Source organism: Macrobrachium rosenbergii, chromosome 51 (assembly GCF_040412425.1).
Source record: "Macrobrachium rosenbergii isolate ZJJX-2024 chromosome 51, ASM4041242v1, whole genome shotgun sequence".
Lineage (NCBI taxonomy): Eukaryota > Metazoa > Arthropoda > Malacostraca > Decapoda > Palaemonidae > Macrobrachium > Macrobrachium rosenbergii.
In genome coordinates, this window is record NC_089791.1 from 22,418,388 (window position 1) to 22,445,077 (window position 26,690).

General features: G+C 37.0%; 1 protein-coding gene across 7 annotated transcripts in view; it reads left to right on the plus strand.

The window, feature by feature from the left end:
- The window catches only part of Wnk (Wnk kinase), a 194,823-nt gene that overhangs the window by 22,997 nt on the left and 145,136 nt on the right, over positions 1 to 26,690 (plus strand). For 3 of the 7 annotated variants that reach the window (XM_067095020.1, XM_067095038.1, XM_067095050.1), the window contains exon 1: positions 18,905 to 19,812. The exons of the other annotated variants lie outside the window; for them this stretch is intronic. In XM_067095020.1, the coding sequence (XP_066951121.1) occupies positions 19,634 to 19,812 (179 nt within the window). In that variant the 5' untranslated portion in view covers positions 18,905 to 19,633. Of the gene's footprint in view, positions 1 to 18,904; positions 19,813 to 26,690 lie in introns of those variants that run through there. 7 annotated transcript variants of the gene reach the window in all.

Here is a 26,690-nt window from a genome sequence, read left to right on the forward strand (position 1 = left end):
ACCGTAGTAGTGCTTGTGTGAGAATGTGTTTTCTCATTAATGGGAATTTGATTATTCTAAGTCGTTTTGGTCATAAAACTGGAAACCTTATCTGTAGCGATTTGTTTTAAAACTCTAAGTTTTACTGCTTTTTAATGCTCGTAAAGACATTTGTTAGAGTGCTCTTAAGTTCTCATTTGAGATTATCTTGTTCATTTGAAAAAATTCTTGGAGATTTCCGCCAATGTGTTTCTCGATAATTTTGGTACTTATTAACTCATTTATGCGCATTTTTCGTAAGCAGTATTGTGTTTTCATTTTTTTTGTTAGTTCCTTAGCAAATAAGTGTATAGCTTATCCTACCATTTCGAAGAAAGACCTGTCATTTGATATGGAAATAGGCATTATTATTATTATTATTATTATTATTATTATTATTATTATATTGGTGAAGAAATCCAGAGCTCATTATTAATCCATAGTTGTGTAAACGTAAATATATATATATATATATATATATATATATATATATATATATATATATATATATATATATAAACGTAAATATATATATATATATATATATATATATATATATATATATATATATATATATATATATATATAATGTGTATATACAGTATATAGTTATAGAGCCTCGATGGCAAGGTCGGTAGAGTAGCAGCTTCGGACTTCATAGAGATCTGTGGCGCGGGTTCAAATCCGCAGCCGACCGGTCAGAGAGGCGGGACACTTTGCTATCCGTGTAAACACCCCGGGATTATGTATGTAATCAACGGATAGGTTTGCTGAAAGCAAATGGGTGTTACAGACTAATACACACACAAACAAAGCCACTCCAACATCTTCTAAAAACATAACAGACACCTTACACGTCTCGAACTGTCCACCTAACCTCTCAACTCTCCTCGCTGCTGGGAGAAAGGGAGCTGGGGATTTGGTACGATACATGTACACATGCGCTACCGGGGGTCTAAGCGATGTCAGGCAGGGCAGCCGTTCGAGGCTACGGTCTACCCCAACGCCAAATCAAAGTCCTTCAAAAAGAAGGCATCGTGCTCACCCCATATAAAAAATGGGAAAAAGCACGTTAAACGAAGAAGATTATATATATATATATATATATATATATATATATATATATATATATATATATATATATATATATATATATATATATATATATATATATATATATATATATATATATATATATATATAATATTCACACACACACAAACAAGAGCTCATTATAATTATTATTATTATTTTTATGCGAAACTGAAGACCAATTACGACTCTCAAACCTCGTGCGGGACATTCTGGCTTTGGTTACATATAGATAGCCGTCAAAAGGCTCTGTTCTCTCGTACTTTCGGATACGGATCGGGGTTACGGTTTCACAGTAGACTCTACTGGTTCCAAAATCGGCTGGCTGGCTGGCAGCAGGCACTGGGCCTCTACACAGTGCCCTTTAGCGCACTGCGCGTTATGTTATCTCTTGCCGTGAAGAGTCTAAGGTTGCTTGTTTTGTCGTCGGATTACCGTAACGTGGTTTTGTCAGGATTCCTTTCTTTATGGGTCGCTCAGGGCAACCGCATTAGCGTAGTTGATATGGTCTCATGATTTTGTTTTATTATTATTATTATTATTATTATTATTATTATTATTATTATTATTATTACTTCCCTTGTTTTTTCTTGTCTGTTTGAAGGAAATTTGAAAAACGTCAGTTTTGCCCAAGTATGTACAGTGTATATGCGTGTGTAAGTGCAACATAGATGTAAATGGCGCAGTGCAATGCAAGGGTTCCGACGCGATGTTGGTGAGCCTTTTATGTAGGTGTATGAAGGGGATAGTTCTTTGGAAGAATTATGAACAGTGGTTCGTGAATGTGGCAGTGATTTTTTTCTTTTGAGTCACTCCTGGTTAGAGAGAGAGAGAGAGAGAGAGAGAGAGAGAGATAACTAATCACCTGTCGTTAGTCATTTAGTTTTGGTCATGTATTATTCTTGAATATGTTCTTCTTATCTATTATCTAGTTTTAGTTATCTCTTTATCTGTATGTCAGTCGTTTAGGCTATGTCATTTTTGTATGCTTATATCTTGTTATTTTCGAAGAGATAAGAACTATCTTCTAGTTCGTTTTTGTAAATGCACATGGCCCTATCTAATCGATCGCTTTGTGTGTGTGTGTGTGTTTTTTCACAGTAATACTTCATTATGTCGCCATAAAAAATTATTACACTGCAGATTTCTTAATTTGGCTTCACTAGGGAGTGGCAAAATTGCACAGGCAGACATAAATAAACCTTATGCGTCAGTCCTTGAATTTTAATTTTCCTTCTTCCGTTCATGACACCCACCAGGTGTCATAATCAGCGGAAATTATATCGCCATGAGATTTCTATATATGTTAGTTACCCAATATGGGATCATTTCTAACCAGTTGCATTTATGCGAGGCGTATTTCCGATCGGTTGATTTTTATATTATCGTCATATGGGTTTGTCTAGACTAGTCAGGTCTTCCCACGATCTAGAACTGAAGTAATTCATTTCAGTCTAACCTTCCTCGAGACTGCAGATCGTAACTCTACTTAGTGACGTGGCCATGAATATTCATTTCATATGAGGAGGACACTGAGGTATAGCAATTGTAATTTTCATTTACTCTATTTTTTTTTTATCTGCTGTTTGTTGTAGTTTCTATATTTTTCCCGTACATCAGGAAGGAAACCATTTTTAGTCATGACTAGTGAAACTGGTGGTCGTGGCCGCTGATTCGTGACTGTCGTAATTATTCGCGTTTTTCTTATAGTTCTTGTTTTTGTAGCTGTAACTTCAGCTTCACTTTAAAGAGCCCTTGTTTAGATTTATGATCATTATTCGTTGTAATGGAAGGCGCCTGTAAATTTATTGAATTTAAGTTCATTGTACCCTAATTTGGTATTCTTAGTTATTCGCTGCTATTCTTTTGTAACCGTCTTTACTAACTAGTAACTGTTTCAATTCAGAGATCCTTGCGGGTTTAATAAAGAGTTCAGACGCCTCGTTTAGTGCAAACCTCCTTTGCCGAGGGCTCATACTTTCTCATTGCAGGTTAACCCCTTTGGATTCTTGGCCATGGACATTTATTACGATCTAAGCCTTTACTCTTGGCTGGGTCATAACTATCCATTCCAGGGTAATGGATATTCATTGGTGTCTAATGCGATCTTGATTTTGGTTTATGAAACGGTTCAGGGCTTTCGTGGCCTTTCATCATTTGTTTTCCTATCTGCCGAATTTAAACAGAGCTTTTATTGATCATCGTTTTCCTTGCTTAAGTGTATTCATTACATTCAAGGCCATTCATAATCTTTAACGACCTATTGTTTAAGAAGCAGTCTTTGCAATGATATTATTCTTGTATTATAGTGTTTTTATGCAAAGTCAGTTCTCGATAAAGTTACGTTTGCATTATGTTTTTATCCAGCTTTCCTCCCGGTATTAGCTCTTCCTAATCAAGCTTTCCGTGCCATAATTCTTCTTCATGATGTCTCGTCTGTAATTGATCTTCGTTATCCGGACTTTCCGTGTCTGGTGGTAGGATTTATCCTTTATGTTACAATTTCCTTGAGTCATTGTCATTTCTGTTCATTGTCATTTCTGTTCATTGTAATTCCTTGCAGTGAAGTCTCTCTTTTATAGTCTAGGTGTTTTATTATAATTTTTACGAAAGTCTCTCTCTCTCTCTACCAAGGTCAATGTGTCTGTTGGTTTTGACCCGATTCCAGAGGTCATACCAAACCTTTTATTCCTTTTCAACACCTTATCTTACTTGCTGTGCGTGCTGGTTTTGGGCAAGGGCCCGTGCTGTGTCATGCCGGTTTTATCCAAACCAACCACCAAGATCACAACCATTACTTCACGATCCTGCCTTTATCTCAAGTCTTGGATGAGGCATTTTCACATGATGCAGTATTTTCCTAGTTTTTTTTTTTTTCAAGCAGTTTCATTTCTTTCGAGTTTGTAATCCGGTACCGGAATAGTTTCCATAATTCGTGTTCTAGGTTTGTTATTTCTTTTAGCTTCAAGCTGTTATTCAAGGTTGACAGTGTTCAAATGTCGAGTTCCAACTGCTTATTTTGGGCTGATCGAGAAGTGCTATTCATTGTGGTCGTGTTCCTTAAAAAAAATTTTTTTTATCATATCCTGTACCGTTGCTGGTACCTTAATAGTTTGTATTTCTTTGAAAACTGAGTTTCACGGAACAAAACAACCCTTATATTTTTTTCGTTAAAGATAGGATAGCAGAGTGGGTAACATTGATATCCGGGATGATAGTAAAGCACAGCATTTTTCTTTTGAGATAGGAAAAGTAGTTTTTTTTCCGTCATTGTTGAATAAAAAAGAAAAACTAATCTTTGTCCTTGTGATTTTCAGAGTGAGAAATTAATTTTTAGAAACTCTTTTCATTCGCAAAGGTTGGGTAAAGTGGGGGTTTATTCTTTTCAGTTGAGAGAGAGAGAGAGAGAGAGAGAGAGAGAGAGAGAGAGAGTTTGTAAATGTAGCGTTGACAGTGAGATTTTTTATTGTCTTTTTTGTATTGAATGTTTGTCTCGTGTGTCGTGTTGGGAGTGAGAAGGTTTTTTTTTTTCATTGCACTGATGTATAAAACGTGTCTTTTTCTCTTTGCCTACACGCTCTGAATGTCTTGCGACTTTGTGGGTAATAGTGCCTTTTGACTCCCTGCCTTAAGGGGAATGCAGGTCGTAACTAGAAAGGTTTCGTGGGTGTTGTAGTTGAGAATTATATTTTCCTTTAATGAGAAAACGCATATTTGTATTTATTAGATTATTATTTTTTTGCAGTTTTTATGGAGGTGTATTTTCACATCTGCAGAACTGTTATTCAGATAAGCTTATCTAAAGGTCAGTGTGATGTTATTGGAAAACAGCCATTGTTTCCAAATGTCATTTCAAGGAAAACGGTTCGTTTTTCCTGTTATTGGTTCATGAAGTGAAAATGTATAAAATGAAGGCTGCTTAGTTTTCGTTCTTTTGTGTTTTGTAATAAATGTTTGTGATTTCGCTGTTTATACAATTGAACTGTTTACATGGGAATAAGTTGCAGGGGTTTTGATGTATAAGCATATTTGACTTCTGTGGTAATAAGACTTGGCAAGACAAGATTAAATAAATTTTCCACGAAGATCTAGAAAAGAGGAGAGAGAGAGAGAGAGAGAGAGAGAGAGAGAGAGAGAGAGAGAGAGAGAGAGAGAGAGGGCGTTGTTATTGCAGTGTTTTAAAGAGGTGTTAGAGATCGGAAGTGGTATGGAGACGATTATGAATAAGGGAGGCAAAGGGGACGGTGATACAGAGTAGGGGTGCTTGGTGGGGGGGGGGCAAAGGGGGAGTTATGTTAAGGGGGGGAGCCTCGTAGACAGAGGAGTTTTCAGGATAAACTTTGATGGTTAACGCACACGCAGCCGACGGAGGGGGAGCACCGTATGAGGATAGGGGTGGGCAATGCAGTGTGACTGTGGTCGATGATTCAGCAAGAATGTGCATGGAACTGCAGTGGGTTTTGTTGCATGGCGCCATTGCAGCCATGAACCATGCTCCATAACCCCCCACCCCCCAGAAGGGAAATAAAAAGTTTCCCCTCCAGTCCTCAACCTCCATTTGTCATGGCAAATCGGGAGAGGGATGGATGGGAGTCGACGGGGGTTTGTAATAGGTTTCCCCTGGTTGAGGAAACTGTCTGGTAAACCCCTACTCTATTTATTTAATAATTAAATGTAAGTTCTAAGAAAAGGAAAAGGAGTTGGAGTGCGCGCGTGTGCATATGTATGTATGTATGTATGTATGTATGTATGTATGTATGTATGTATGTATGTATGTAACTGCGAAAAGAGTTGGGCTTTATTCGCGACCGAAACCTTGATTTGAGCGCCTTCCTTAGAATCACATACGTCACTATTCATCTACGGCTGATTAATGTAGTTGTAGTTAGTCGGTCGTGGTGGGGCGTTATTAGGGTGGTGAATGGTATGGGCCTAGCAACTTCTCCCCGAAGTGCCAGTTGACGATCGAAAGGGAAAATAGTATCCTCTTGAATGAACCGTCTTCTCAAAAGGTTGAATTCGTTTGATATATATATATATATATATATATATATATATATATATATATATATATATATATATATATATATATATATATATATATATATATATATATATATTACTAGGACCTCATTCAAACTGGATGGTATCTAATGGTATTTGTTCAGAAAAAGTTACAAGCTTTCTTTTGGACTGTTTGTCCAAGAAAGCTTGTAACTTTTCTGAATAAATACTCCATTAGATACCATCCAGTTTGAATGGGGGTCCTTTAGTAATTCTACTAATGCACATAACAATTGTGTAAGGATAAAGTTAATATATATATATATATATATATATATATATATATATATATTTTATATATATATATATATATGTGTGTGTGTGTGTGTGTGTGTGTGATGTAACGATTTTACTATGTACAGAGAGATTTCCATAGACAAGTGAAATATGTACTAACCGTAATCCCCTTCCGTACGCTTAAGAGAATTGTAAATCGTGATTCGTTAATTGTTTAAGCCATCTAATTTCCTTACCAATAAAATTATGGGTTTTCAAGAAGCTGATAAGCACGTTCTCAAGGATGCGCTTGAATGAAACCGACGAGGGAATGCCTTTAGGCGATAGAAGTGTTTCCTCACGAATGGTAGACCTTTAGAGATTAGAGTAATTTGACCATCATTATTCCTTGAATTTATTTGTATTAGACTGGCTTAACTTAAGGGTAAGAATATTGAAAAATCTCTTTATAAGAAAATTAATTGTGCTTCCTTTTATACAGACGTTATCATTTTGCACAATCATCTATTTCTGTGTCATTATCATAAGTTTTTTCTGTTTGTTTTCATCATCATCATATATGTCATTTTATAACTTTTTATGTCCCATTATCATTATCACCATTTCTCAGGCACCAAAGGTGTTCGTAATCCAATTTTATAAGGAAAATACTAAATACGTATAAAAGAATAATCTGTTTTTAAGTTAAAAACAAGAATCCAGTTTCGTCCTGTATTAAAGAAAATCCTTGGATGATACTGGCAGAAGGGGGAAAAATATAAGGACATTTCAACATCTCCTTGAGCGACTGTGTCCTCGATAATAGCACCTGTTTCTCGTACAGGCATTGCATTGCCATTGGCGACATCCTTGTTAAAATTCTGCGTGGTAAACATTGTGCTGATAAGAATATCGGTAATCAAGTACTTTGTAAAACAGTGGTTACCTTTAAGCGGGGTGCTGCTGTTTTTGCAACGTTGCAGTTTTTTAGGTTTTGCAATTGAGAAAGAAATTTATTATTATTATTATTATTATTATTATTATTACTATTATTATTATTATTATTTTTATTATTATTATTATGTATATATGTAAACTGCATATGTATGAAAAGTGAGACTGGAAATTAGTGGAGATTTGTGGAAGGTAAAGCACAGGAAAGACATGAGTGGCGGAATTTCACAGAGGCCCTCTGCTTCATGTGGCGTTAGAAACGACGACGATGATGATGATGATATACACCCTCTCTCCAGGACCTTTCTTTAATCCTTCGATCGTGTGTGTTTGGTTCACCTTTGTACTCTTGGCATATTTCATAACTTGTTTGTCGAGCGTATGAGACGGTGGGTACCGTAGTAAACAAAAAGTTGTATGCCTCTTATTTCAAGGTAATCCTCTTTCACCTATTAATATATTGCTGTTCTCCCAGCCACGCTTCATAGCATAAGCGTAAAGGATTTTGCAAGTTCAGACGGTGTTGTTTTTCGCTGATTTTTTTAAATTTCAAGCCATGTGGAGGGAACAATTGTTAGGTATCTTATCAGGTTTACAATTTAGTAGTTTATTGGTTATTATATTCAGTTGTTCATGCATGAAAAGCTCTATTTAAATTATATATATTGTCTCACCCACACATTCTGTTTAAAGCAGGATAAGGTCAGTGTTCGATAGGTAACTAAATGACAGCCAACAGCAGCATGAGAAGAGCTTTAGAAATTGCCAAACTTTTCTCCTCCCATCTCGAAAGAATTTCTAGGGTTGCAATGTGGTGGCCGTTAGCTATTGTATACTGGCCAGTGTTGTCAATAGACTGGAGAAGGTTATTGAAGTTGCTGTTCGGTGGAACGATGTGTGTGATGTATATGGGCATCTAATGAAGACAGCAAGCTTTTAGATAAAAGCGAATGGTCATTTTCTGAGAATCCCCATACTTTAACGCGCTCAATTCCCAACCGAACCTTTGGTAAAGCCATTCATTTGTAAATTGTTGACTATAGGTGTAGTCATTGGAACGATTGTCATTCACTGAATCCCTGTGAAACTATGTTCTCGTCCAAATGGATTGAATTTTCTCTTGCAAACTTGTGTAATGAAGTTAAGGAACCGCGTCGGAATTTAAACTTCATGTGGCAGTAGTCCTCGCCTTGAAGAATTTTAAACTAAATCCGGTCGATGCCAGATTTCGAAAGTGGCAGTGGCAATTTTGCACTCTCTTGTTAATATTTAAAGTAAAATTAATATATACACAAAACTTTCCTTTTTATTTTGTTTGGTTAGTTTTTAATGATTGAGATTTGGTATTGATTATACGGTTATACTGTATTCAGTTCGTATTTACTCTCTCTCACATTATTACACTGAGATTCTCTTCTTGCTCGGCAGGTTTATGGTCTTCTGAATTGTCCCGTGAGAATGTTTGCACATTATGAATAATAATAATAATAATAATAATAATAATAATAATAATAATGATGACACGTTTTCATTTTTTCTCAGGCATTTCCTTTGCCTTTTGCACATTTCATCGAGTCGCAGAAAAGCCGAGGAATGCCTCACTCGAAAGAAACGTTCCTTGCGAGGAGGACAAAAAGCCTTGCAGCCTTGTCCCAAAGCAATTACCAGGTGTGTCTGCTAGCTAAAAAGTTAGCTCATGTCTCCCAGAGTTCGGGAGGCAACGCTTGTTTACCACACTGGCTGTTGAATGAGGTTAGTATGTTGACCCAGAATTTGCGGTTAAGGTAACGAAAAACTTGCGACTATTTCGTTTGATCTGAATTCAAGACTATACTACTACGCAGGTGTTGGAGATGTTGGAGATGGTGTCGTTGGTGTTTGGAAGGCATCCCCAGCAGTGCCATCTCCCGCAGAAAAATAACAATAGTTGTTTTCAACTTGCTCGGTATCTTGTTTGTGCTATAAATGCTTGAAACTATAGATGCATGAAGGGTGCAGATTGACACAAATGGAGAGAGGTGTGTGTAGTTTGTTAATGAATGATAGCTGTTTACTTTTTGTGTTTCTTTATGTGACTGGTGATAGCATATTTATTTTGATTATGTCCGAGCCTGAGAAGACTTTTGTTCACTTCTCTAAAATATCCGTCACCGTCAGAATGTAGTTACAAATATTTGGTTAAAATTATAATAGTTTTGTTATTTGATTGTCATTTGAAGGGCATATCCCATCGAAGAGCTTTAGAGGAACAACGTGACGTACGCATTTGGCAAGTAATTCATCCAATATGTTTACTATGTAATAGGTTATAATAGTTATCGGTTTGTCATTCAAATGAGAAATTCCTGAAGCTTTGTATTTTTAACTCTCATCTGTTATCCGCACATGTGACCGGCCTGAGTGTATAAACAGGAGTTGCAAGCAGCAGCAGTGAGTCACAGTGAGACCATAAAGCCAATAAAATGTAGAGAGCGAGCATACCTTGTCTATTATATTCGTCTCTACTGTGCCAGCGTGTATTTATGAGACGAAGCTGAAATGCCACAGATTCCACCGAAACATCGACTCATCCTCTTGAGCAATAAAGGCATTCAATTGAGAGGCACCTGCTGTCATCCCCCCCGGTGTTATTGCAAGCGTCATCGCAACGCAGCCATTTTGACATCGCTCGTCAACGTCAACAGGGGGAAGCCAGTTCATTAGATTGCTGAAGGTGTGTCTGGGTTTGGTCAGGTCTAATGTATGGCATCTAGAATTAGGTTCGAAGGGTTGTTGCCAGGACGTGATTTCAATTGACTTTTCGGGATGCTTTCAGTTTGTGTGACAGGGGTCGTTTTGATTGAAGGACGCCTCTGTGAAATTCCTTGTTTTCCTCGCTCTGTTCCATGTGAAGATTTGTTCAGCTCTAATAATGATAAAGATATTGAAATACTAATTGAGATTCAGCACCATTTTATGTTTTATTAAGATCCTTGGTAGTAACTTTTACATTTGCACAATGAATCTCATCCTGAAAGCAGTTCGATATTAAAGTATCAGAAATTAAGTGGAATCTCTCTCTCTCTCTCTCTCTCTCTCTCTCTCTCTCTCTCTCTCTCTCTCTCTCTCTCTCTCTCTCTCTCTCATTTCATATGATTCTCAGTCATCGCCCAAATCAGTCAAGCTTTCTTATGGGTCTTACATCCTTCCTAGTATACAATGCTTTTCCCCCTTGTCTCATGATCGCCGTACTTGTTTTGATCCAATATTTGCAAATCCCTCCCCCTCTCCCCCTTCCCCTTCCCCTTCCCCTTCCCAAACATTGCGTTCTTCGAAAGTATTCAAGTAGTGTTTAAAGATTTCTAGCGTTGGGATTTTCCAACAGCTGATTCTGACGGATCGTGTTTGTGTTCTTTGGGTTTGGCTCTGGCGTATTTACATTTTACTCGGAATTCTTCGCGTGTTTGTTTCCTCTTGCCTGTTTAGAATGTTTAGTAGCGTCGATGGCTTCTCTAATGTTGTTGCGCGTGATATGCTGCGTTTCATCGCGCTGTTTCTGAAGGATGTTTTGCGTTTGTTTTAGTGCTTTCGAATTAGAAGTGATTCTCAGAAAATATCAGTTTCCTCATTGTATGGATTTATGTAATGTCACGTATGGAAGGTTAGTGGTTCGGTATCTTCCAAGAATTATAAGTAAAAGAAGTGCAATGAGGTTTTTCTTTAAATAACTCTTTTAACTAGGCTCTCGGGTGCTGATGAACGTTTGTAATCATTTATTTCTGGAATAGTATTGCTAGCAACACAATATAATAAGAATTATATTTTTTAAATAAATTAAAGGCAAATAAAGAGCTTCGTTTTTGCACAGTATGACAACGTTCTCAGACCTTCAGTTTGTGTGTGTGTGTGTGTGTGTGTGTGTGTGTGTGTGTGTGTGTGTGCGCGCGCGTGTGTTTGGGGGTGTGTGTGTGGAAGGCCAGGGCACTACCAGTTGACCCAAGTAGGTGGGTCAGTTGGTAGCGCTCTGGCCATTCATTTTAGGGACTGAGGTTCGATGTCGATGTGAGTCAGAAATTTATATATACATATATATACAGTATATATTATATAGTATAGATGATCAGATTGTATTCTACACGTCTTATACATGACTAATATCATAAAGTGGAAAGTGATACAGTTAATAAGAAAAGTGGGAAAATGAGCGTCGAAACAAAATAGAAAGGTGCCCAGTTTGTAAACGTTTCACGTTAACCGGCATCAGAATTCCAATTTAGAATGTCGTTATGTCTGGATGAGTTGCTGTGGTGTTTTCTGAACGTTTTTGAACGACGGTATATATTTTACTGAACGTTAGTCGTTATCTCAAACGATCTCGTTTGGTTTAGCTTTACTGCATTGACAAGTTATTTACTTATTTATTAACATCGTTTATTTATTTACTCCTTGGATAGGTTCTTAATTTATTTATTTAGTAGTTGGTTAGTCGAGATTTCCTCAAATTATAATAATAAACTGCTCTATTGTGAAAACTGGTAATTGCTGTTAATCCCGGTATAGGAAATATGCTTGAAATGTAATATATTAGTAAAAGGATGACAGCGCGTCTTGCACCATAATAACGCCATTTTGAAAATTGCTTTTGATAATATATAAAAAGAGCAGTTCACGTAAGCGAACAGTTAGTCAAATTTCCTTGTAATTATCAGTAAATTTCAGCCATTTGGCAGATGGGTTGGTGAGGGGAGGTTTGGGGCGGGGTGGAGGAACCCCGGTTCTCGATGATGGACGATAAGCTGTCTTATCTCTGAAGGATTTGTTTATGAAGAAGAGGATTAGTTTTTTCTTTGATAACTTGTGTTTCACAATTATAAGTATCTTAATTATTGTAGCCATTCAGTTTTTAAAAGGCTCAGGTTTTTCCACGGCTGGGGGTATCTCCTCTTCTCTTTTTAGATAATTAATCTATCGTGTCTGTTGTGTGACACCCCCCCTCTCTCTCTCTCTCTCTCTCTCTCTCTCTCTCTCTCTCTCTCTCTCTCTCTCTCTCTCTCTCTCTCTATTAAAGCTTATGTATATCAGTATTCATATGCGTCTTTTCATGAATACTGTACTTGCTCACATTGTTTATATACATACATACATACATACATACGCACACACACACACACACACACACACACACACACATATATATATATATATATATATATATATATATATATATATATATATATATATATATATATATGTAATTTAATAGCTACAGTGCCCTCTTAACTTTCTCAAAAAAGCGCGAAGAATTCGAGAAAGTTAAGAGGGCATTGTGGCTATTACAATTACATAAATATCTGGTAAAAAGTGACCAGTAGATTATCTGTATGAATATAAAGATATGTGTGTATGTATATTATATATTTAATAGCCACCCCAAATATTCTCGTAATCTTTTTCATTAATATGATATTATTGACGTTTATGGCAACAGCTGCAGTAATGATCGTCACGAGTTTGTTCAGTTTTTGAAGTTGGCCTTACGCCAGCACGGACTCTTCCGCTTGGACATCCCCTAATCTCTTCAGTTTGCAATGATGGGCTTGCTATATGCGTCCTTTATTTTCCTCTGTTTGGGAGATTCCACAACATGAAGTGAAGGAGATAACATTTCTCTGGAGAGTATTTGCTGAATTTCCGGTCTCCTCCTCCTCCTCCTCCTCCTCCTCCTCAAGGTGATGCTAAAATTCTTTCGAGATGTGTATCAGTTCATGAGAGTTGATATCACAATTTTTTTGCTCGCGTGCTGTAAGCTACGTTTTTTTTTTTTTTCAGTCAATTTGAGTAAATCAGTTTTTAAGTTTGTCACTTCTTCCCGCCCACTTTAAGCTTGTTCAATACAAGGAAAGTTTATGTAACTCCACGTTTGCAGTGGTGACACATCCGCCCTTCAAAAGCACGTAGGTTAAATCATTATGTGGAATTCAGGAAATAGCAGAGAATTTCTATCCGGATAGTGAATGGTATCAAGGATCTTTTCAATCTTTAGTTGCTCCTTGTTTATTCTTCTGTTCATTATTTCAAATTTTAAGGTTGGGAACATTTCTCTTGTCGATTACGATAAAAATTCGTTTCAAAGAAGCCACAAGAGAATCTCTGCAAGCCGAAGGCAAGCGTAAAGTTTAACTGCAACTGAACTCTTATGAGTGCTTCAATTCCTTTCGGGGGGGATGTGCGTCAGAGAGAGAGAGAGAGAGAGAGAGAGAGAGAGAGAGAGAGAGAGAGAGAGAGTCATTCACGACTGTGTTTGTGTGCACGTTTACAAGATGTCTCCCTCTAGAAGGCTAAAAAACGCGATAAAAAACAAAAAATTAAGGATGCTCGTGACACACAAATCCTTCATTCTGTATTCAGCTTTTGGTCATCTACAATTGTTCCCTTATTCAAGTAAAGAACGGCTGATGATGAAGTCTTCTGAAATGTCTGAATATTAGCCCAGGCTAATCGGATATATATGTATTAATATCAAATTGGCCTACCATTAATAGATGATTAATCAGATACTTATCCTCTCACTCGACTTCTTATTTGAACGTAGTTAATATGTAAATAAGCCAATTTGGCATGCAAGCAATAATATTGATAAAGCCAATTTCAGATGTTTACTTATAATTGGCAAATCAGCCAATTTGGCATGCAAATCATAATCAACGCTAGGTGAAAATGTGAACGATAGGTAAATACACATTCAGATTGCCATACAAACAAGTCTATTCAGCGAAGTTCAGTCCCGTATCTTTCTTTAACTGGTGGCTTATTCTGTTCGATTACGCGACGATTGTCATTCTATTATAGTGCGTAGTAGTTAATCTGCTTCTGTCTATCTGTCCGTCTCTTTTTTGCTTTAATGAAACACACTACTGTAACGTGTCGGGTTACACACCAGGCGTCGTGATTCCATGTACGAGTAGCTACCTTGTAGGTCAGAACTGGTGGATGATATAACCGAGGTAGAAGTAGTCTGGCTCTTATGAAACCTCCAGGTGCCTTCCTTTTCTTCGAGTCTGGGAGATTGATCTCTTGGCCCCGTCCCCCGTCATTGATCGGAGTTGCAAGCTGGGCTGATTTTCTTTATATGTATATGTGTGTATATATATATATATATATATATATATATATATATATATATATATATATATATATATATATATATATTTATATTGTATATATACATACATATATATTATATATACAGTATATAAAATTGTAAATTTTAATGTTTTTAAATTTTTGATTTGTGCTTTTAAACAAGCAGACATGCATACTACATACTCACGACTTGTAGTTAGTGATAATTTTTATTTAAGTCAGTTTGTGGTAAAAATTAATAGGATATCAGTCCTATTTTGACCAAAGGTGGTTTGACCACTCTCTTTCTCTCCCCGCCCTCCCCCAACAAACAGATGTTGTACACGTCGTGGATAGGTAGATAGATAGACAGGTAGACAGATAATGTGTATATTTGATATTAGTAGGTATAACCCATTTTCGTAACCAAACTCCATAAACATTGAGAATGGGTCTGGACCCTCAGTCTCCGTCCCCCTTCTCCCATTTCCTCCCATTTAAAAGAATATGTATGATGTGAAAGTGCGTGATATTGTTATAACTTCATCGTAGAATTTAATACTCAGGCATTTTATTTAACGATATATATACGTTGCTTTTACGTCACCTGCTGACCTGAAGTTAAGGTTGATCGCCCTACCTTTCGCGAAGAAGCCCTCTAAATTTGCCCCTTTTTTCTTTTCTTTTTTTTTTAAGTCACCCAGATCTTGTGCTTTGTTGCGTAATGTTCTTCGTTAGCGCTTCCATATTGCCGTTTACCTGGCCAAGTTTTTCTTCAGAGTGACGTAAGTGCCTTGTATATTATTAATGCCTTGCTTCACCTTGATGTGTCTAATTTTCTTGGGGCGTCAGAGTCTGTTCGCAAATTCACCCCTTTTTTTGAGACCGAGTTTTTTTCTATTATATTTATTTATTTATTTAGCATTAGAATTTAGAATAACTCGTTTGAGAAACAGAATCGAACAGGTTCTAGAAATGCTCTCGTTTTGTATATATTTTTAGTATATATTTACACTTACACCATTGTGGAGTTCTTCACCAGTCTAGTGACTCATGCGATTGTGAGATTTTTTAATAATTCTGTTATCATCATTATCACTTCTATACATTATTATTAAACAGCAGAATAGCCATTGTCCATTTGTAAACAATAGGAAGTTTTTTTTTTTTTTTGTCTTTTTAAATATAGGATTCTTACATATTTGTTTATTCAGCTAATGAACAAAGGATGGCGAGTGCAGTACGTGTTAATTTTTCCTTATTGACAGAAACTTCAGTGGATATATAATATATTATTTTAACAACTTGTAGTGGCACCATGCGTCACAAAACTCCAGACTGAAGTTATGAGTATGATAAAAGTATAATGTTTCTTGGTTTGAGCATAGATGTCAAGGCTCTCCGGTCTACCATGTAGCAAAAACTACAGGACCATGAAATTTCTCTTGCACAATTTCAAACTGCAGCCGATTTTCTTTTCTCTTTTTCAGAGAGTTTAATTTCCGGTTCGTGATTTGACCCAAAAGACATTTTTCTTCTTTACATCATTTTCACTATTATTTTTTGCTTTAAATTCTGTGGGAAAAGTTCCCATTGCTTGTTGAAGAAAGTTGCGTGCATTACAAATATTTTAGATTTTGACCTAGCTTTGTTCTGTGTTGGTAAACGTCCGTCCATAAAGAATGAGGATATGAAAGGAAATCTGTTGGTCAACAGGGTACAGTTTCTTGATCGTTTTATTCACGAGTCTGCCTTGTGAGCTGAAATTATTCAAAACCTTCTCGCTGTAAGTTGATTTCTACTGTTGTGTGACATAGTCACCCTCTTTTTTGCATCAGAACGCGTGAGAGAATGCATTGAGGAGGTACACCCGACTGTTCTAGAGTTTCATAACTGTTTCGTGTCCAGTCACTTCCTGTTAATTTCTACGTTGCTGTTATGGAGATATGTAAGTCTTAATCGTTATTGCGTTTTAATGATAGGTAATTCTGTTTTATCTGCAAGCGATTTTCCGTTCTAACAGCAGATGAATATTTTGGACTAATAAATGTCATCAATGTTATTCGCCTAAATTGTGTCCTACCTTAAGTAATTCGTTTCCTCTTTGGGTAAAGCGACTTTCATCTCAATAGATACACAGTGGATGCAGAAACCATAACCCCGTACCTCGGTGGTCGTACATCTAGGAGCAAAAGCCAGGACACAGATCGATCCTTAGGCGACATTTTCAATAACCTTCTACAGTTTCATGCTCGTAACTTATTCTAAACGAACCAGTAATGAGTATAAGATTGAATACTATTCATAGAATAGGTACGAGTCTATAAAGTACTAGCAGTGGCACCACTTCTGTCACTCGTCTCTTTGTCATGACGTTCCACTCGGATTGGTCGGGATGGTGGAGCTCGTAAGGTAATTGTCATCATAAAAACCAGTAACAACCGAGCATGACCATCCTCTACCCCCACACATTCTCATCTCTCTCTCTCTCTCTCTCTCTCTCTCTCTCTCTCTCTCTCTCTCTCTCTCTCATATTTACATATATATACGTATCACGGCTTATGTAGAATAGTGGAAGAGATTTGGAAACCCGGTATAAGGATTATATATATACATACATACATGTGTGTATATATATGTATATATAAAATGTCTGTGTATGTATTTATTTGCATATATATGTTTACATGATTTGTATATGTAATGCCACTACCTAATTTCAGTAATTTTATGTACATTTATTTTGGTAAAATTCTAAGCTTCACAATGGGCCAGACGAGCTTATTGTTGCATTAATGCGCAACCTTCAGCCATAATTAAGGCAGTTAAGACTATCTCTAGTGTGTTGACCTATAAAAGGGAAGTAGTTTTCAAAAGGTCGGGAAATTTGATATCCCTACAAAAATAGGAGGATAACAAATGGGAAAATAATTTTGTATTTCATCGTTGTTATGGGATTCTCTCTCTGAAGCAAAGTATATATATGAAAGAGTAACGATATAATTATTCTGATCTTTATTATGTTTAGACGTTTTAGTTGTCAGGTAGTCATTTCTTTATTGTATAAAAGAAATCCCCAGGGATTGTTTAATAATCAGTTATATATGTTTACAGTTTTCCGATGCTAAACAAAGATGATGATTGTGTATAAAAACAAATGTTTTAGTTGTTTGCTTGGCATATGTGGCGAAATGAGTATCATAAGGTTGAGAAATGTGGAGAGAAATAGAAGAGTTAACGAGATTAGCGTAGGTGAAAGGGTGGATCAGTTTTTTTTGAGATGGTTTAGTCATGTGGAAAGAATGGAGGACAGGACGGGCGGAAAGATGGGGTCTAAGAGGTATTGGAAAGGAGAGAGCTGTAAGAGAGTGGTAAATGCTGTATTATGTATGTGAGCTCGACGTAGTGATGGTGAGCCTTTTGTGTAGTTGTATGAAGTGGTCGAGAGCAGTGACCGCTAATTTTCTTTTCTCCGGTGCAGTCCGTATAAGGGAAAGCTCTTAGTGGTGAATATATGTATGTATGTATGTATAGGCTATATATATATATATATATATATATATATATATATATATATATATATATATATATATATATATATATATGTATATATATATATATATATATATATATATATATATATATATATATATATATATATAATATTTATATATATATATATAATTTTTTCAGCACGTGTATGCACGTTCACTTGCGCGCGCTCGTGCAGACTTGCAGTGGTACGAGTGGTTCGGTTAACTAGGTCGTGGGTTTAGATTCGTGGCCTAGGGTATGCTATCGTTAACATGTGGCCCATACCATCAACCTCTCGAACCTTCTCTTAGAGGGGGTTCGGAATAGGAATCGTACGGAGGCCAAGGGGTTGGGAATGAGAAAAGGGGGGAGGGGTGGAGGAGGATTAGCTCTGAGAGAGAGAGAGAGAGAGAGAGAGAGAGAGAGAGAGAGAGAGAGAGAGAGAGAGAGTGGGAGGAGCTTGGGGAAAGGAGGAGTTGGAGCATCGAGGGGAGGGGGAGACGGGCAATCGACTGGATAGAAATTTCCTGCTCGCCCTCTGTGTGTGTGTGTGTGTGTGTGCGTGCCTCGTTTAATTATTAATAAAACAAACGGAAAACTTGAGTGTTTTCACTTATTTTCTCTGCGGCTTTAAACGTTTCAGTTGATTGAATTTATAACTGTTGGACAGATTTGCATCACGGTGTTATCGCTAAACCGCTCTCTCTCTCTCTCTCTTTCTCTCGCTCTCTCTCACTCTCTCTCACTCTCGGGCTCTCTTAATCGTGGTAGCCTCCACTGGAAGAGAGAGAGAGAGAGAGGAGAGAGATAGAGAGAGAGAGAGAGGGGGACTGAGTGGAGAGGAACGGGTGAGGGGAAAGTGGACGGTGGGGGAGGGGGAGGGGGAGGGCGTCAGAGGGGGAGAATAATGTTTGGCGCTGTGGGACAGTCAGACGCTAGGTGCCGTAGGAGACAGTCGTACACGTCATCCCGTCAGACGGACGGACCATTGGACGGATTGATTTGTTCTACCCTCTTAATCCAATTCTCTATGACAGTGATAAGGATTAACACTGAATAAAATCGGAGAGTTTGCCGGGTGCTTTCATTCCGTGTTGTTCTTTTTGTGATTTCACCAATTTTATATGTAGACACATACAGAGGAAAATCATACGCGAGTGTGGGTGGTGTTCTCACCCGCTCCCACCACCCACCCGCCCACGTCGGTGGGGTGGAGTGGATTCTGACGTTTGAGTTTGGGAGGCGTTGCAATTTGGGGGTACCCCTCGCTGGAATCGAAAGTCGGCCATCTCTGTCAAACAAGAATTGCGAAGTGCTGGAAAAACGTTTCTCTTCGGAAGCCCGATCTCTGATGACTGTCAGTACAGCCTCGACCATGGATATTAAGAAGTGATCGATAGTCATCAGTTATTGACGTCATCCAAGTGTGTATATTACCCAGAGAGAGTACTCTTGACGGCGAACGCATTCCCGGACATTTTATTCGGATTGTTATTATGTTTTTTCGTTGAGTCCGTCTTTAAAAAACCTTGATTATGGGTAGTCTAGTGAAATCTGGCATCTCTTCCGTCCCATTCCCGTCTGATCTACCCACGGCCTGCACCTGCCCATCCACCGGGCGTGTGGGCGCCGCCTCTCCGTGGTGCCATAGGGTATGAGGGTATGCTGTGTAGGCGTGGGAATGGGCGTGGCATTGGACGAGGACATGGGCGGCCGTGGAGGAGGAGGTTGTGGTCGACCTCGGGTCAACTCGTGGGCTGGCACATCGCGGCCATCCAGCCCGCGCAATCGCACCCGTCTCGGATCCGTACCTAGGCATCATCATCGCAGAAGGTAATGATCGTCATCATGACGGTAATGGTAATGACAGTGATGGCGGTGATCACGGTGAAAACTGTCATCTCGAAAGAGATTTTTAAAGCGGTGGCACTCGTGATCTCGGCCCGTTCATTTTGCACCCTCATATTTTGCTTTCCAGATTCTATCCATTGTGTGTAAGTTATGATTGTGATGATGATAATGATATTGATGATGATAAAACGTTTTCTAATAAACGATTAGAGATTAGTTACCCTTATTGCAACACGGTTTTCATATGAGTGTTAATCGTAGGTTCTTTAATTCTATGTGTCAGCTTCTAATTTACGTTTACGGATTAAGATGTTTCGGTTCACTTATGGCATGTTCTAATTCGTGGCAGTGACAGTGATGAACCATTGAGCTTTTAGGGTTCACCTATGGCATGTTAATTATTGATGAATTATTTTTAGAAAGGTTCAAGTACTGGTAATTCAGAGCGGGTATCAAATGTACTGTTTAATCATTTCCCGTTATGTTCTACTTAACAATTTGATGACGTAGGCCATAGGAAAAGAAATTTAGGATCAGGTAGCCATTTCTATGTTGGTTTCCAATGAATATTGTTTTCTTCATTCGATTTCAAAATTTTAAAGTAGGAAATTTTTCCTAAGTAAATATTTCTGTTCAGCCATTTATCCATTCAAAGTGATTATTGAGTCGCACGCTGTAGATCACTTTTCTATGGAATTGCTGTGCTATTTTCAGTTACCATTTAATGCGCCTACGTGCGCTGCGTATCCTGCGCTCATATTTGAATGCCATTTGACCACAATTACAATAAAGCCCTTAAACTGGTCTAATCCAACCTTTGAACTTTATTAAAGCTAGAACGTTAAGCCTGTGGCTGTAGACTAGTGGGAAACCTTAACTGTGCGGTTGCTGACCTGGTAAACTTTTATTGTAGGTAACACATATATATATATATATAATATATATATATATAATATATATTATATATATAATTATATACATATATATATATAATTTATATATATATATATATGTATAATATATATACATATATATAAATATTTATATATACATATATAAATATATAAATATACATATATGTATATATATATATATATATATATATATATATATATATATATATATTTATATTTTATTATGCTATGCGCGTGCCTGTGTAATTACAAAAGAAAAAAAAATGGTTGCATGTCTGTCTTCAATGGGGGTTATAAACTGATCGATACAGATCTACTTTTCTTGACTACTGAAACGCTAGGATGATCAGCAATGTCTACAAATGACATATTAGTTTTATGTAGAGAGAAATGGATCGAACAAATTAATACTTTTGATTTATTATGTCAGCTCTTTGTGGCTCTCATATTACTGTAGATTTACCTGAGGTGTTGTTTTTGAGGGGGAAAAAGAAATGTCGAGTTATCCATGAGAACGGAAGTTGTCCCTTGCGTTTTCTATCATCGTGACATGTATCCCGTTTTCCTTTTCCGCTTTGATATATTTATTGTCTCGGCGTTTGTGATGGATATCCCCAGCACGTGTGTATGTATATATATGTATTATATATATATGTATATGTACTCTATATATATACGTGATATATTATGTATATACACGTATATACACGTATATATATATACACATACATACATACCTATATATATGTAAATAAATATACATTACATATATATATATATATATATATATATATATATATATATATATATATATATATATATGTATATATATATATATATATATATATATATATATATATATATATATATATATATATGTAGGCTATGTACTATATACAGTATATATGTGTGTGCAATGTATGTCTTTGTTTCTTTTCTTCCTTCACCAAAGGCTCTGTGTCTTGTAATAATTGTTCTCCTGATTGTTGATGGTTAAGTGGCATGAATTGATGAAAAGTGATGCAAGGGTATCCTACCTTCGCATAGCAATTATCATGATGCCACTCGCTCAAGTATGTCTTGAAGATGAAGTTGCCCCACAGCAAGTTGTTTAAGAAAAGTAGTTGCGCCACTTACTTCAATATGGAAATATTTTCCCCCTGATATTTCCAATTTCGGTCAGTTAATAATTATAAACTGACCGACATTGGAAATATCGGGAGAAAACGCGTATCTCAGGAATGATATTGAATGGTGTTTTTTTTTTTACCTTTATTTTCTCCCATCTCGCTTTAAGTTTAATCGTAAGGATATGTTTCGCGTAATCGTTAATATCGAAGGGAATTTTTTTCGTGGCAAAATCTTGGGAAGTGCGCTTGGCACTGGGATTCAAAATTCGACTTCTTTCCATGACTCTCCTAGCTTGGAATGAAGGGTCTTTTCTTAGCTGGGCCATGGAATCCATTCTTTAAATATGACGAAACGATTCTCTCTCTCTCTCTCTCTCTCTCTCTCTCTCTCTCTCTCTCTCTCTCTCTCTCTCTCTCTCTCTCTCTGGAAGAGATGTCTTGGATCCTTCCATCCTCTCTGAGACGAAAGGCGCCGTTATCACTACAAATTTTTATCGGGTTATATATTTCACGCAGGTTATGTCTAAACTCTCTCTCTCTCTCTCTCTCTCTCTCTCTCTCTCTCTCTCTCTCTCTCTCTCTCTCTCTCTCTCTCTCTCTCTCAGACGAGGGAAACGCCCAGTATCCTTGGCAACCTCTTTTAGGGAAATAACTGGTTGAATTTGAGTGATCGATTCGCAGCATTACTGCTTCGGAGAACTTCTTGCTTTCCCACAGGCTCTCAAGCACGAAAGGTCGAGCTCAGGAAATTCTTCTGGGAAATTTTTTTTTTTTCGTGTAAGAATTAAAGTTTTATGAAGGTAAAAGAGTGTGTGAAGTTTGGCAGAGGTAGGTGTATTTTTCTGTTGCCCAGCTCGAAGTGAAGGATGGGGTCCTTGAAGGCAATAGTTTGTGTGTTTAATGGTGCATTTCAGATGTCATCTTATGCCATGTCTGAAAGTCAGATTCTTCGTACATTTTTTTTAACTATACTTTTTTAGTGCTTTCAATATTTATTTTTGTTGTTGCTGTGCTCAGGATGAGTCTATACTGAATTGGGTGCTTTCATTCAAACGGCGCTTTTTGTTTGAACAGAAATTTTATCAGTATATAATAATAATAATAATAATAAGAATAAGAATAGATTAATAATATAATGATAAGCCTTAATAGGCTTAAGAAATAATGCCAAGTGATGGCTTGACCCACTGAAATAGCATTATTTTTTTCTCGGCCAATAAATGTTGCGTGGAAGCGTGTGTCCTGGGTCTGTCGAACCCGACTTTCTTCCAGAATAAAGGTAACAAACGAAAGGGTAGGTATTGGTGATTTTGGGTCTTAAAAAGGGGTTGTGCATGGTTATTCTCAAGATTTTTCAATCAGTGACTTTTGCCTAATGTATGAAGAAATCGAAACCCTTTCCATTGTGTGTCTCTAATGTAAAAAGAAATAAAACGTGTGTGTGTGTGTGTGTGTGTGTGTGTGTAATCCTAGCTCCGAAACTTGTGGTACAAGAAAATTCATGTCAGGACCGTGGTTTCTCCTCTGCTCGGATGGCTGTAATTATTTTAATGGCGCAGGAACAACACTCGTCTCCCGGGAGGCACCGTGTGCCTGAGGTCGGAGTGTTTGGCTCTTAAAGGCAGGAGAGCGAGCGAGAGAGACAAGGCACAGCATCTGATGCTCCCAACTTGAATATTTCATCAACGGGGGAAAGATAAACGAGGGTTTAGGCGATTCCCTGTCCTGGGCGAATTTTCGATTGAGAATCGGGATGGAAGAGAGAGAAGATCCGTTGTATAATCTGTGGGATCTGGGACGAAATAACGCAAATATTGGTCCAGAACTCAACCTTTATTTTCTTGCCAGATGATTTTTCTCCGGTTTAAAAAGTTTGTGTCAGATGGAGTTGGCCTTGTGCCAGCTTACAACTCGTGCTCTTCAACGGTAGATATTGCCCAAGCAAGCACTGGAATGCAACGATTTGTTTCTTGCCAGTTTTCGTCCAAGAGCGGCTGTAAGTCGACTTTTGGGGTTGCAAGGGTGGCCGAAGAGAGTGGTACACCCACTGGGGGATCTGGGACAAAGGCTGGTCTGGATAACTGACCTGGGTTACCATCAGGCTCTCGGTCTCTTGGTCGTTCGCCTTGCTATGGCATTTCCTATTAAACCGGACCAAAAGAATAGATTTATAGCCAAGCGCTTTATTGCCAAAGGTCGCTGTAAGAAATTCGAAATGGATTGGCTGAGTAAAATGTTGGGTTCGAATGTAAATACGAACCGCAGGGAAAGAATCGTCCTGTGATTCTAAAAGATAAGGTTTTAGAAGCGAGCATAAGATATGCAACGAAGGTGTGTGATCAAGTATTGATTAGATTTCAAGTAAAAGTGGCAGACGGCTCACGAAGAGATCGCTTTCCAAAAACATATATAATTATGTACTTCCTTTGGTACACACGCTCGACTACAAATCACACACGACACTTATATATGTATATATACTGATATATATATATATATATATATATATATATATATATATATATATATATATATATATATTTTGTGTATATTTTATATATATATATATATATATATATATATATATATATATATATTATATATATGTGTGTATATATACTGTACGGTATACATACTTTATATATATATATATATATATATATATATATATATATATATATATATATATATATATATATATATATATATATGGTATCTGTGAAGTGAAACGTAATAAAATTTCGGTCTCACATTATTTCCACGCCAGCTCACGTTCCAAGGTGAGTGAGTGGAAGTGACTCAGGGAATGTAACCCCCGGTGAGTTTTTGAATGTGCGCGCTCTTATGCGCCAGTGACTCATGGAATGTGTATGAGTCATGAGCTGGGGGAGAGGTTCAATAGAAGTAACAGTGCAGGGAGGGGGGACGAGAAAGGTTTCTCTTACTGCTACGAGTATAAGTCTGTCGGGTTACGGAAGGGTGGGGAAGGGGGAGTACTGGTTACGGAAGGAGGGTGGAGGGAGGGGGAGTACTGGTTACGGAAGGGGGGGTAGGGGAGGGGGAAGTACTGTTGCCTCAGAAAAGTGGGTGTTGAGGCTCCTTTAGGGGTTACTGTCATTTTGGAATTTGTTGAGAAAATGACTACATTTCTAAGGAAGACTCCAGGGCCTTGATTCATGCAATGCAACTCTTGCAGTTCCTTCAGGCTTAGTTTATTCTTATTTTCAAAAATGCTCTCTCTCTCTCTCTCTCTCTCTCTCTCTCTCTCTCTCTCTCTCTCTCTCTCTCTCTCTCTCTCTCTCCGGAAAGCTGAGTGTGTTTTGCTTGAGCGTTGTTATTGAACTTCCGAAAGTGTTGAAACTTTTTATTGTCGCTAAAACATAGAGGTTTCTCTGAAAATATATATAGCGCGTTGCTAAATCTCGTATGTTTATGTAATGGAAAGAAGTTTTCCTTCTGTGTTTTGCATTGAAATATTATGCTCTCGTGCATTTTGGTTAAAATTTACTAAAGAGAGGTGAGTTCTTGAAAGAAAATTTTCCTTATAAGTATTTCAAGTAAAAGTTTAGCATATTGTTAACTTTTTAGTATTTATGTATAATATATATATATATATATATATATATATATATATTATTGTGTATGTATATATATACATACATACATACATACACACATATATATATGTATGTATGTATATATATATATATATATATATATATATATATATATATATATATATATATATATATATATATATATATATATATATATCTGACATAATTATATAATTGCAGAAATGAATTTCACTTCCATGCGCAGCTGGTCCCTGGAAGCGGCTCTTGAATTGAATGTGTCATTGCGGAAGGGATTATGGAAATAGCGGGTTTTCAGTATTTCATATTTTATTGCTTACCCATTTTGAAGGGACTGTTCGTTTTACATTTTATTTGGGTTTACTGGTGTATTTATTTTGAATTTTTGTTTTATATGTCATGTTATATTATCTTTTCAATGCCGGTGCTTTTATTTTTTATTCGAGCGCGGGTATGCACTTTCTTTAGTTCATTCTCATTGGTAAATAATTGAGTATATATGTTGCTTTATATTACATCACTTTGCAAATTAAAATTATGATAGGACATATATTTAAATATTTATATAAATTTGGCATAAAAAGTTAAGGGTCTAGTTGCTTTTAGATTGACTTTTGAAATGTGGTAAATAAGTGCATTATCGTTATTTTGAAATGTGGTAAATAAGTGCATTATCGTTATTATTGTTAAAAACTTAAACGAGAGAGAGAGAGAGAGAGAGAGAGAGAGAGAAAGAGAGAGAGAGAGACAAAAGAAAACCTTGAACATATCGCATAGATAGCTGATAATTATACCATACACTATAGGCATTAAAACAGTGAGAAGATAAATAAGATTTTCTAAGGCATTAAGGCGTCTTGAAGAGTATCTTCGAAGAAGGGTGAGAATCACATGACATTACGGTGCTGAGTGTGTAAGATATCAGAACATATCTTACATACTAAGAGTTTTGCGGCGTCATCGTCGTCGTCAAAGAGATTTCTTACAGTCCAGTTTCTCTGTTGGTATGTCAGAGTCCGTAGGTCCGCACTAGGCTTCCTAGTCCATTTACCATTTAACTGCACATATTAGCCACCAAACCCCTGGCTATTGATACGATACCCTACCTGGCATTATGGGACTGACTATAACAAAAGGAAGATCACGTCTTGAATTCTTTTGTGATTTTATAGCGGATTTCAAGTACAAATATATATAATATATACTGTATACATACATAT